The following is a 14162-nucleotide window of genomic DNA, read 5'->3' as shown; positions in this document are numbered from 1 at the left end:
TTTTAGTGTAAAAACCATTAAATTATCATTATCGGAATAACTGTGTAAAGCCATTTTTATTTGTACACAGCCCTCAAGGCACATTCAAGTACAGGATCCATTTTCCAATAAGAACATCCTGTATCTATCATCACATGTGTCTGTGGTTAGTAATGGTGGTTTTATTTCCTTTCTCACAAGCAGCTCCTTTATGATCAGCTGCAGGGTGTATAATTTTTGCCCATAGTTGCCATGGTTTGTATAAAAATAACCCTGGTTTCCATAAAGACTTGTATTATAACCTGAGGTCATCACAGTCTTTTTTTTTTTTTTTTTTTGCATCACATTAGGTTTTAGTCCTTTAGTTATTTTTGTACAAACTAATGTCAAGATGTTTCTGCACTAAGAGGACTTGATGAAAGCATTTCCCTTTGCTTCTGTACAAATGAGAACTGGAACAAAACAACACAGTTATGAGTGACAGGGTGTTCAGCATGGCTGATTGTCACATCTGACAGAGGGGAAGTTGGTGCTCAGGATTTGGCCGAGTGACAGGCTTGGCAGGGCCTAGGCAAAGAAACCTTTTTCTTATCCAGAAATAAATGGCATATAAGGACTGTTAAGGAAGATCAAATCACTTAAGGAGATGAGCCTTACCTACCTACCATGCCCAGTTCTCTCCCTGGCTCACAAGGCTTTGTTTTCAAGCCATGGATTTGGGGTGACTCCTGGAGTGGACGACCACCCATGGAGAAGGTGCAGTTCCCTGAACAGGATTGTATTCGTGTATTTTACCTGATCTGATTGCAGTGGCCATGGGGACAGACCATTCTTGTTAACAGCACTGGCAGTATAGGTTCACTTGTCAATTTGGAATTCACAGCAAAATTAATAATTTATTTATTATTTTCTTTAAGACAAGATCTCCCTCAAACTTGCAGCAGTAGTTCTACCTCCCAAGTACTCTGGGATCAGGGTTGTCAGCGACCGTGCCTTATGAGGAGTACTTCAACCACACCATAGAACATTGTCCACTTTAAATTTGGTTGTTATCTAGGTTTTTATGAGAGCGAGGTTTTTCCAGCACTGTTTTTCCACAGTGCCAGAATTTAGCAAATAATGTTACAAGGTACAGTGGTTTCTGTGACAGCAGTTTACCAGCTACTTTGACTTTCCTTGATAATCCTGACCCAGGTGAACACAAGTCCTTATATTCCAGTCTTAATTATTAACTCTCAGATCACCCATTACATATAGACATCAATATAATTAGATATGTAGGTTACAGAAGGATTGTAAAGGGTTAAGAGAGGCCTGAGAAGCAGGGAATCTCACAGAGGTATAAAGTCTCTCTTAAAAGGCTACTGCTGGTCACATGTTTGAGAATAAAATGGCACAGTTGAGTCCAGATACAGAGGTGTAAGAGCAGGAACAGGTTCAGACAAAGGACTGGGCAGATGGACCTTCAGCATGTCCAGATGGGCAAACAGAGGATAGGAAAATGGCAGCTGGGTTAGGCTGTGTCAACAGCAAGGACTGGGGCCCAGCTGAAGCCCCTGTGACAGTCGAGGGTTCTCTCGGAGTTGAGGGTTCTCTGTGTGGGTCCTTGATACATACTCTGTGACTGTCAGATGACAAGTTGGTGGAGCCTATCACCTTTGGAGTACTAGATGTCTACCTCTTTATATGGACTTACATTTCCCTCATGGTCTAGTGCCTCTCATAATTTCATGAGCCTGCTTTCCCTGATATGATTTTAATACGTTCATGTGTCCCTGCAGTCTCAATTCATCCCCAATAAATTAAAGGGTGGCACCTTTTACACTCCCAGGAGTAAGTCATTTATCAGTCTCTGCTATGTGGGTGATACCAGACAGATGGTGCTGTTTAAATATTCCCTCCAGGTGCACAGTCATCTTCTACCCTCAGAGTGGAGTCTCACTGGGCAAGGTACGGCCTGAAAAACCAGTTTTATGCAATACAGAATAACTTAGAGCAGGGCACATGTTGACTTCAATGGGGTCATTCTGCTCAAATGGAAACAAGTTTAAGTTATGCAGATATGAAGTCTTGAATGCATCTTCATCTTAGCTGCCCCTATAAAGACTGTACCTAGTTCTTAAAAAAAAAAAAAGAGGTATGTTAGAAGTTTTGGTGTTTGATGGGAAAACACCAAAAAAAAAAAAATAACTTTTAAGGAGTCTACCAATTTTTAAGCCAATTTAGCTGATGAACTATCTTGAAACCAAACACAAAAGTCACAAGAAAAATGACATTATTTGATAGGTTATCCCTCAAAGAACAAAATAGGGATGCCTTCGAAAAAGGGAATAGGATTTTTACCCCTAGATTCACAATTAGACTCAGTCTGAGGAAAGCAGGGATTGGCTGGAGATGAAGCTAGTTCTGCCATTGAATGTCTAAAGATAACAACTTGTATGAGAAATGTCCACCCTTCTCCCTGCTTTGATCCCAGAGAGCACTTTGAAATTGCTCTTGCTTGTTCTCAGGGTAATTTCCTCAGAGAAGGTAAATCTGGCATGAGGAAAAGCCTGTGGCTAGAGGGTGAGATGTCTCACAGGGAGCATCGGGTCTGGAGGTTAGACCAAACAGGTTAGTTAGAAATGAGAGGGGTAAGTTTTGTGGTAACAGTGGTGCTTCACTTGCTATTGGCAAGAGCCTTTCAACTGAATTTCCATCTTTTAAAAGGCTTAGAGAGTCAGGACAATGACTAGTACAGGAGGTTCAAACACAGAACACAAACTTTTGAGATTTTTTTTTTTTTTTGTTCTTTTTGAGCTGGGGGACTGAACCCAGGGCCTTGCGCCTAGGCAAGCGCCTACCACTGAGCAAAACCCCAAACCCCAAACTTTGAGATTTTTTAAATAGCTTTTTTATTTTTTTAACTATGAAGGCAATATTCTCCCAAAGTAGAAGATTAAAAAAATATGCAGAGAAAGAAAGTTGAATGCAGCTTCAATTAGAAATTTCCTTTATTTTGGCCTCTCAAAATTAAGGTTCTGAATCTATAGTTTTAATTTACAGTCCTTGGCCATGACTTTTTCGGAAACTATAATAGCCATATAAGAGTCTATAGTTCTAGCAGAAGATGAGACAGTTTGTTATTGAACATGTAGCTGGTGCTTATGATGTCCTAGGCCCCATGATGGTGAGAATAAGAGGCTCCTAAGTCCACAGAACAGGAGCCAAGCATTTGCTGCAGATGCCCCCAGAACAGAAGTTCTAACCTGGGGATGGTGGGTATTAATGACCCTTTCACGGGTGTCGTATATCAGATATCCTGCATATCAGATATTTACATTACAATTCGGAACCAGCAAAATTACAGTTGTGAAGTAGGCAACGAAATGATTTTATGGTTGAGAGTCATCACAACATGAGGAACTGTATTAAAAGTTGCAGCATTAGGTTGAGAACCACTAGCCCTAGAACTATGTAGAAAAAACTAAGCTAGAAAATATGACCAGTCACTGGTGTCTGAGTATGGCTTGACTGACAGTGTGCCACTCCTGAGGGCAGCAGCTGGGAGAGGGCTTTCAACTCTTCAGGGAGTTTTCTGCAGAAGCCTCACCTGGAGTCATAGGAGGACTGGCAGAAGCCACAGAAGCCACATGGTGCTGGCTCAGGAACCACTGAGAAATCCACTCTGACCCTGCTGCTCCCTTAAGGAGCAAGAGGTAGAGGAGGGACCTGGGTGAGTACTTTGATGAAATATTACTGAAGCCGAACTAAAGAGAACTCACTTAGCCACCGCCATTCTATGTGAAAGTATGATATAATCTTCAGGGTTAAAGGGCTTCAGGTTTACAGAGTGAAACACCAGTGAACACTATTGATGCTAAGATGGAGGGATCTATTGGGAGAAAGGACAAAAGCAAGTGGGAAAGCTCGACGCCTGAGACACGAGCCCACTGTGTTCTCTGAAAATATTAGAGAAGCAAGCCCTGTGCTCTACCAGCTCACTAGTACTATGCTCACTAGCCTGCAGGAAGACAGCAGAACTCGAGAGTTTTGCCTGGAGAATAGCAGAAAGGGTACATCCAAAGCTGAGAGAAGGGAAAAAATAAAAAAAGGTCATGAAAGAGGAGCTGAGGTGATGGTTCCTAGGGTAAAAGGCTTACTGTTTGAGCACAAGGACATGATTGCAGATCCTTAGCATCCACTAAAAAGCTCAGCATAGTGGTATGTGCTATGATCCCAGTGCTGGAGAGCTAGAGAATCCCAAGGAACTTGCTGACCAGTGAGTCTTGCCAATTGAGCCAGAGAGAAACCTTGTCTAAAACCAAATTAGGATAGAGAGCCAACACACAGGTACAGAGAGAGAAGAGGGGAGGAGGCCTACAGGATTTCTCATTGCCATAGGAAAACAAGTAGTAGCCATTCACAAAGCCCATCTTCTGACAGGATCCCATACTAAAGATTTATTTATTTCATTCTCTGCTGCTTTATATGACTTGTCCAACGTTCGACAAATCTTACATGGCATGCTACGAGGTAAGGAAAAGCAGTCAGAAGAGACAAAGCAATGATCAGTGTCATGTTCGTGACTATGGTTACTATGGTTACTACATTGAGAACTCTGTGGGAGGCTGAGGATACAGTTCAATGGGAAAACCTTAAAAGCTGGGCACATGGGGCTGGGGGATTTAGTTGTAGAGCACTTGCCTAGCAAGCTAAGGCCCCTGGGGTTCGGGTCCCCAGCTCCTAAAAAAAGAAAAAGAAAAAAAAAAAAGCTGGGCATATCCATAATCCAATAAATTGAGAGGTGAAGGCCAACCTCAGCTACTTGGTGAGTTTGAGTCCAGCCCGAGCTTTATAAGATCCTATCTCAAGAGAAACGAAACTAAACAAAAAGCCATACAATTCTCATGGGATAAGTAGGCATTGGGCAAGATAGGTTGTTTCAGCAGAGATGGAGCCTATCAGTGAGAATGAAATGGCTAGAAACCAAAACAGGGAAACAAATGAAAAGTAACCTTTGGTGTTTTCATCAGTAGACGTGGATATTTATAAGGATAAGGTAGTACAGAAGGTCTAAAGGAACAGATCAAGAACAAGACAACATCACTACAGAACCATTACAAGGATGGAAGATAGGAACTTCCATTATTATAAATGTCTTAGAGAAACTGAAACTAACCTTTGAAATACCACAAATTGGTAAATTCAACCAGAACAAATTAAGAAACCCAAATAGGTCTTGTAAGAAAATTGAACTTGAAATCAGAAGACCCTGAAAAAGAAATATTTGGGTTGAAATGGGCTCACTGGAGAGTCCTACCAAAATCCAGAAGAAACATCAATTTTTACATCAAATTTGAAAATTTTCTAAGCCACTTCATGAAATGAGTATTACCTAATACACAAACAAGGCAGAGGCAGTACAAAAATTTAAAACTACGGATCAATATTTCTCATGAACCTAGATTCAGAATCTCTTGACAAACTGTTGGCAAGTAAATATCAGCCATATATAAAAATATCCACAAAACACAACCAAGTCGGATTTAGTCCAGGCATGTGAGCCTGGATCGATATTTGAAAGGCAGGGCAGGAGAAAAGGCTTGGAGGTTAAGAGCATTTGCTGTTCTATCAGAAGACTTGAGTTTGATTCCCACTGCACACAGGGCAGCTAACAACCATGTATAACTCCAGTTGTAAGGGATCTGATGTCCTTTGTTGGCCTCTGTGTAAACCAGGTACATACATGGTACACATAAAAACATGAAGGCAAAACATTCACACACATTAAAATATACGAATAAATCTGAGTCTGGAGAGATATTTCAGAGGTTAAGAGCACTTGAAGTTCTTCCAGAGGACTGGGTTTGATTCCCAGAACCCACATGGCAGCTCATAATGGATGTAACTCCAGTTCCAGGGCATCAAACACCTCCCCGTGGCCTCTGTGTGCATGCTTTATGCACAGACATATATGCAGGCAAAATACAAACATAAAAACCTTTACACATACACACACAAATCTTTAAAGAAAAATATTTGAGACACATCCTGTGCCAGGGTCTAGCCAAATAAAGGTAGTTCTCATCCTTCAAAAAGGAAACTAGTTTGCAATAGACAGAGACCAATATAGAAAACTGCAACCAACCAAAATGCAGATAACAAGTGACCATGTATTTCTCAGCCCCACTTGAACCATCTATGACACAATTCCACACGGAACTTTCCAGAAGGAGTTGGTGGTGGAAACAGTATAAGGGCCAGAGGAGCAGGATGTGTGCTATGGGATGACGTTTCCTAGAACTGCTGGGATACTCATGAAGTCTCAACAGCATGACTGTCTGAACAAGACAGGAACAAGGAAGGAGGACACCAACACACATGCTATTGTGGAAGGGGGAAATCTTACGGGGCCCTAACCCTAGAGACAGAACTATAGGCAAGTAAGGAATGCTGAGAGCAGAAGTACTGTTTCCCCAAATGGTCAGCCCTAGGCTCTGTGTGTGTGTGTACACACAACAAAATTATACAGATTGTGTGTGTGATTGAGTGTGTGTGTGGTACACACACAATAAAACACTCTGAATTGACAGATTAGTGAGAGAGAGGATCAGAGAGAGAGAGAGAGAGAGAGAGAGAATATGAATTTGAGAGCATGGGGAAGGGTACAGAAGGAGTTGTTGGAAAGAAAAGGAAAGGGGAAATGATATAATTATATTTTAATATAAAAATAACATTAAAAAGTACTAGAGGGAGTACCAAAGAGGGTAATGTGGAATAAATATGATCAGAGTACACTATATACACACACGTGAAGATGCCACAATGAACATTATTATTTTGTCTAATATACACTGATTAAATCTCTAGTGGAATAAATCCAAATGAAAAAATATGGACTGTCTAAAGAGGAAAATTTGTATCAATTGATGTATAAAACACTTGAACCAACCCAAATTATCCAGCATGATAAATAAAAAGGAGGCTAGGAGAAGGTAACTTCCTCAACTCGAGAAGTACCATCTACACAAAAAATCAAAACGAAATGGCTAAGATCACACTCAGAGTTGAAAACTTGAATTCTTTCCCTAGAATCTGGAAGGAGGTTAGGGAGCTCAGTGTTATTACTCCTTTCCAGCACACTACTTCAAGTTTAGATACAGGAACAAGGCAATAAAAAGGGAAAGCAATACCGATTGGAAAGAGAAAATGAAACTGTCCCTATTTGCAGATTCTATGATAGTCTGCAGAAAATATTCCAAGCAAACAAAAATCCTCCTATATTACTGAGCTCAGCAAGGCTGTGCTGTAACACAAAAGCTGCATTCTTAAATAGTAGCAATGAAGATGTGGAGCTGAGGTTGAAGACTAAGGCTTTTATCATCTACAGTTACTTCAATGATTTTAGAGCGGATCTGCATTCTGAAAATCAGGAGTTCTAATGAAAGAATTCCAATAAGTTCTAAGTAAATGAAGAGACATACTATGTTCCCACTTCAGAAGATTCAACCAACACAATGAACATGCTATCTCTCTCCCTAACTGGACCTATAGGTTTACTATAGTTCCTTTTAAAAATCATAGATAGTCAACTCTACTTAAATTTTGAAATGGGAAAACACAGGTCCTAATAGAGGCAAAAACGACTAAAAAAAAAAAAGACAAAATGCAGGAGGCTGAATAGTGTACACAGAGCTATGGCTTGATACAAAGATGGATATACCATGTAATGGTCACTATGTGTTCTTATGGATTGACACACACATACACACACATATGCACACACAGGTCATAGAGTAGATCAGGGGGGGAAGCAGATCACACACAGATATATGTACAACTGATATTTGGCCAAAGGGTGAAAGCCACACCGAGGAGAAAGGATAGCTTATTCATCAAATGGCGCTGTACCAACTGAACATACATAGGCATAAAAATGAACTTCAGCCTAAACCTCATACCTTACACAAAAATTGTCTCCAATGAATCCTGGGCTCAAATGTAAAACAAAAACCTATAAAAATTTGGGGGAGAAAAGAAAAGTTTCAGGTCTGATTGGGGTAGGTAAAATGTATTTAATTTGGAAAAAATGCTATCCATTAACAGAAAAATACATCAACAAATTGGCTCTTGTTGTGTGGCAAGGCTTTTCCTGGGAGACACAACACTGAGTCTACTCCCTTATACATGGGGCACACAACAGACTAAGGTGCAGGTACCACCGCAGTCCAACTTGGTAAACTGGTGAGCACTATACTAACAGAAATACAGCTGAGGGGTTACTTCCAGGGGGAGAAATGATTCAAAGACAACGCTAGCACCAACACCCACCCCAGCATGGGTGACAGACAACTCACAAAATCTGGGAATCTGGGACATACTGCATAGTTGACTGGCAGCTCAGCAGGTTGGAGAATGCCCTTTCTAAGAGACCAGTTTGTCTAAAACTGTTACAGACAACTTGTCTGGTTTTCTGCATCTTCAGACTGATGATCTTTCTCAGACTTTTCACAGCTTTTCTCCTCTGAGGTGATTCTGAGAACTCCTTATTGTTTACTCTTTGAGGGGAGAGACCTAGGACAATCTAGTCAGTTTCAGGAGTTCTGAAGCTATTTTGAGTTATTTCATTTTTTTTCTTACTGAGCTTCCCTGGGAAATGGAATGTTTCCATCTCAGAGGAGACCGCTGCACATCAAACAGTTCCTAATCAAGATTAAAACCTCTAGCCCTATGATAGACCCAATTAGAGGATGAAAAGACAAACTATAAATCTGGAGAAAAGATTTGCCAATGACACATTCAGCCAAGGGTTAGGACTTAAATATATAAAGAATACCTAACCAGACCTCTAAACTTCCTGGAGCCTCAGTCTCTTTGAGGGTTAGGTGCATCTTCTCTGACTGAACAGACCTGGGTCCCTGCCTGTATATGTGTTAGGGCCTTCTATCCAGTTTAGAGGTCTGGTGGTGGGTAGGGTAGGGACATCTTGTGGAGACAAAGGAGGGGGGAAGTGAAGGGGTATGGGATGGAACCCTGGGGGGTGGACTTGAGGAATAAAATCTGAAGTGTATAAATAAATAATAAATAAATAAATAAATAAATAAATAAATAAATAAATGGATAAATTTAAAAAAAAAGAATACCCAAAACTCAAAAAGCAAAATGCAGTCCGATTAGAAAATGGTCCCACGCTGGAACAGGTACTTCACCAAGGAAGGTATTCCGGTGACAAATAAGCATCCTTGGCCATTGGGAAAATGCAAATCAAAACTGTAACAAGGTATCTTTCACCCCAGAGACCATTACAAAAAAAATGCAGCTATCCACTGATCCTGGGTTACCTGACCCAGCAGATACATCTACAAAAGAGCTCTTGCACATGCAGCTCAGTGAACACTGTGGAAGAGAAGGCAAAATACTGTAAAAGCCAGAGGACCAGGAAATCAGCTGTGGACTCGCTTCCTCTCAAAATGACAGGGAAGCTACATCCATAGTACTTCAACAGTATGGCTGCCTAAGCAGGACCTGAACAAACAGGCAGGCTACCATTGGAGGGTGACATCTCCTGAGGGTCCTACCCCTAGACAAAGAACTACAGTTAAATACTGACTGCCGAAAGGGACAATTGGTCTTTCCCAGGGATGTTCCTCTAATACAAAATGGTCAGGCCTAAAATCATATACCCTCAAGAAATTCCAAACAGACTGAGCAGGTTGTATTTATATATGTATGAAAATGTATACATATATATGTATATAATAATGATGATGATGATGATAATAATAATAATAATAATAATAAAAATAATAATAATAAAAGAAAGGAGATATCAACTTAAGAGGGAGTTGGCATGGGAGGAATTGAAGAGAATAAAAAGGAAAGTGATGTAAGTAGATTTTAATTAGAAGTTGAAAAACTAGAGAAAACAATAAAGAAACAAACACAATGTAGTATCACCATAGAGTTATCAGAATGGCTATAAAAACAGGAGAATATTATAAATGCTGTTGGGGCTGGGAAAAACTAGATCATGCACATGTTGTGAGTCCAACTGTAAAGTGGAATAGCCTCTCAGAAGACAACTTTGCAAAAAATAAACACACACACACACACACACACAAAACTATCTATGACCTGGAATTTATACTCCTGAATGTTTATCTCAGAAAAATTAAAACTCATGCTCACAGAACCTGTGAATGGATATTCCTAGTAGCTTTCTTCATAATAATTCCAAAGTGAAAATAGTTCATATATCCTTCAGATGGAATGTGGCTTGAAGAACCGGTGGTACAACTGTACAATATGAAGGAGTACTGATTCATGCAACAACCAAGGTAATTATGGTGATTGGAAAATAATCCAAAAATCTTCCACACTATATGATTCCCTTTAAATAAAACTTTTAGCAACAGAGTCTCATGTAGCCCAGGCTGGCTGCAAACTCACTATACTTGAAGGATAGTCTCAAACTCTTGATCTCCTGGGCTCTACCTCCCAAGGGCTGGAAAGTGTGCATTATCATGGTTAGCTTATATAACACTCTTGAAATGACAAAATTACAGAAATGGAGAACAAATTAGTGGTTAGTAGTTGGGTGTGGTGAGGACTGGGATGGTAGTAGTTGCCACAGGATAAGAAGATGCATCCTTTTGATACTGACTTCTATCTTAATTACAGCAATGTCAATATCCTGGTTAGGATGATGCACTATTAGTGTAACAAGATGGTGCTTTGGGGAAAACGGGGTCAAAGGTAGTTCTATGTGATTTCCAATATTTGCATATGAATATGCAATTAACTCGAAATCAAGCTTAATTTTAAGAAAGTCTTTTGTACACAAAATATAATAATGACAAGCAGTGGAATCTTCTAGAAGAAAATTAATAAGGTGGAAAATGGTCCAAAATTATCTAGGAGAAATGAAAGGGACTGTATCACTGGAAAGGAGAACTTCCTGGGGGGCAGTGCTGAAATCTGCCCAGTGGCAGCTACTGGAGAGGATTACATTAAAACCCACAGGGGAAAGGTACAAAGAGGAGAGTTCTTTTCCATAACCGGAAAAACATTTGATGATACTTCTGCAATAGGACAAAGCGGTTTCCAGGACATGCATTTTAGTGAGCGGCAAGGCATGAGCAAGAAAGGCACACCTGTTCAACTAAACAGGCAAGACTAAGGCAGCATTTTACAATTTTCTCCTAGGAGAGGCGAGAGGGAGTTGGAAGGACATTGGACATTGAAGCCTGCTTCATGTGTACAAATTGCTGGAACAATGGGATAGTGGCTGTGTGTGCCAACTCCAGGGAAGGTGCTTGTTAGCTGGGGTAAATGGTGGGTTCTTTTCTCAGCAGGGTTTGTATTTAGAGAAAGATGTTATTCAAGCCATAATTCCCAACTCCCAGTTTTTCACTCCATCAGCCAGGCCCCAGAGAGATCTGAGAGGAATTTGAGAAGATGGCAGTGCAGGTAACAGTAAGACACTGGTAAAGGGGTTTCAAATGGGTGGCTTTGCCCTTTGAAAGGCTGTGCTGGTCACTGGAGTAATTTCAGATAAACAAGCACATTAGGAAAATTACTACTATTATGCATTGCAAGGTTGCAAAGAACACACGTGCCCTTGTATAGCACTATACTTTAAAAAAATTCTTAGAACAGAGGTGCTGAAAGTTTTTCCAAGTCCTGTCTGAGTGTTCTCACAGATTTCCTCAGAGTGCACAATGCTGCCACTCCTAGTGTTCCCGATTTCTACTAAGATTGGAACTGGGGAAGAATTTCTTGAAGCATTTCTATGGATATTTTTACTATTTGGGGGTGGGTGGGGCTCACAGCACTGGTGAGGTGGAACCAGGGAGGCTCTTTGGGCAGTTAGACCACCAGCCTACTTGGTGAGTTCCAGACCAGAGAGAGAACCTGTCTAAAAATCAAATTGGATGGTCTGGATGGTGGCTGAGAAATACCACCCAGGCGTCTGGTCTCCACATGCATTCATGAGTGCATTCTAAAACAAAAAAAATGGGCAAATGACCCAGAAGTTACGTAATAAAAACAGAAGTAGAGAACAAGACTGATGACCTGTAGCCAACAGGAAACTGCAAATGGAATAAATCCATCAGTCAGGAGCTGTAGTGAAGAAAGATTTGTTCTAGGAAATGGTTTTATGGAATATGAAAAGATACTGGAAAGCAGTGGACTTTAGTTTCACGCAATCCAGACATTCTCCTTAGCATTGATGCTAGCAAATGAAAAACCTCCCATTCCATCCAGTAAATGAAATGTGTAGAAAAGGCAAATAAGAGAGGTTATTTCGGAGGATGGAAATGGAAAGTGATTTCTAAAAGGTAGTGGGGGTGCAGGTGGGGTGGGGGTGGGGGTGGAGTGTTCAGACATTCTAAAAATTGTCGTGATGGACACAGAACTGGGACGCCACTAAAAATCCATCCAGTCATTTTGTTCTAGATGGTTTTGTAAATTATACCTAGAAGCAGTTGTTAAAAAAAAAACAACAACTTCACCTCCACATGATAACTTGTGCATTCTATTGTTTAAATATAATGTAATATTAGAGACTAAAATCACCAGCGAGGTGTGGAAGACGCCATGGAGACCTCTTTGGAGCCTTAGTATTAGTCTTTCAGAGGCCAGGCAGGCACCACACTTACGGGAGTCTATTTTCCAGGCAAACAAAGGTTTGCTTGCTGGCCCCTTCTCCATACCTTGTCAAGGTCACTACCAAAGTCACGACAAACAAGGCTGCAAGACAGGGCTCAGGGAGGCTGTGTTCTGGGCAATGGCGAGTGCCCAATGAAGCATTGCTCATCCCAATATGGCGTTAAAGCTGCAAGTGCGTTTAGTTTCGGATGGATTATCAATTTTCAATTAGTGCCTTGAAAGTTTACTATGGTTGAAAGCTTCACCTTGTTTGGTGGGCAGGGGTGGGGGCGAGGAGGAAAAAAAGATGAGAGAAAAGAAAGGGGAAGGAGAGGAAAGGTAGAGAGAGGGAGGGAGGGAGGGAAGGAGGAAGGAAGAAAGGAAGGAGGGAGGGAGGAAGGGAAGCTAGGAAAGAGCCAACGCAGTTAAAGGGAAGGATGAAGGGGAACCCAAAAAAAATCAACCCTGAGCCCTGCAATCCCTGGCTCGGCCAGCGTCCGAGCTGGGGGCGCTGCGCGGGGGAGCCGGCAGAGGGCGCCCTTTGCGTTCCTGCCCCCGAGGCTCTCGCAACCGCCCCCTCCACTCGTCCTGACGTCCGAGCCCCCGCCTCTTTCTCGCGGGCTTTCAAAGGGCGCACGGGGCAAGCCGGCCCCGAGCTTCTCTCGGCGGCCTCCGGAGAGCCCGTGGTCACCTGCCTGCAGCGGCCTCTCCGCCCACCCCCGGCTCCCTGCAGCTGCCGTCCGTCCTTACGTCCGTCCGTCCGACTGTCCGTCGCCTCTGCAGCAGGTGCCTCGGGGAAGAGCACCTCGCCTTCGAAGCCGCCAGCCTCGCAGGCCAGTCACATGGAGGGCAGCGGCGGAGGCGGGCTGGCCCCTGCTGAGACGCCCGAGGAGGCAGGCGAGTCGCCTCAGGGCAGGCTGCCTCCGGGGCCCGAGGGCGCGGCGGGGCCGGCGGAGCCGGAGAGTGCGGGGGACGCTGCGGGCGGCGAGACTGAGGGCGGGCGCGGGCCGCGCCGGGCTCTGCGGGCTGTATACGTGCGCAGCGAAAGTTCGCAGGGGGCGGCAGCGGACGGCGGCCCCGAGGCCGGGGCGCTCAAGTGCCTGCTTCGGGCCTGCGAAGCCGAGGGCGCCCACCTCACCTCCGTACCCTTTGGGGAGCTCGACTTCGGGGAGACCGCCGTGCTCGATGCCTTCTATGATGCAGGTGAGGGCAAGGGTCCTCCCTGGGTTCCTACCGCCTTCTCACAAGCTCTGCCGCCCCTCCACTCTCTCCCCTGGCCCTCTCCTCCAGTCCTCCTTCCGTCCTCCACCTTTGCTGCTTGGAACCAATCTCTACCTTCTGGACAGGGTGGAACAAGTAAGGAGCCCCTGGACAGATAAAGAGGGACCATAGGGACTTAGACTCATTCCACCTCTTTTGTTTTCCTTTTAATAATAGCGACCAACCCAAGAAGCATACTATCTATCGCATCGCCTAAGATGGCGGCTCTCCCCCACAAGGGTCCCATATCATGTATGTAACTTACAATTCACAACAAGCAAAATTACAGT

The 14162-nt window shown here is 42.8% G+C and overlaps 1 protein-coding gene across 1 annotated transcript in view; it reads left to right on the top strand.

Annotated features, from left to right (window-relative positions):
• The first annotated feature begins 13049 nt into the window (after positions 1–13049).
• Positions 13050–14162, top strand: part of Map3k15 (mitogen-activated protein kinase kinase kinase 15) — a 167553-nt gene continuing 166440 nt past the window's right edge. Inside the window, exon 1 of the mRNA XM_032889339.1 lies at positions 13050–13815. Within this exon, the coding sequence (XP_032745230.1) occupies positions 13050–13815 (766 nt within the window). The remainder of the gene's footprint in view (positions 13816–14162) is intronic.

The sequence above is a fragment of the Rattus rattus genome, chromosome X (assembly GCF_011064425.1).
Source record: "Rattus rattus isolate New Zealand chromosome X, Rrattus_CSIRO_v1, whole genome shotgun sequence".
Classification (NCBI taxonomy): Eukaryota; Metazoa; Chordata; class Mammalia; order Rodentia; family Muridae; genus Rattus; species Rattus rattus.
This window is presented reverse-complemented; position numbering and strand designations above follow the sequence as displayed.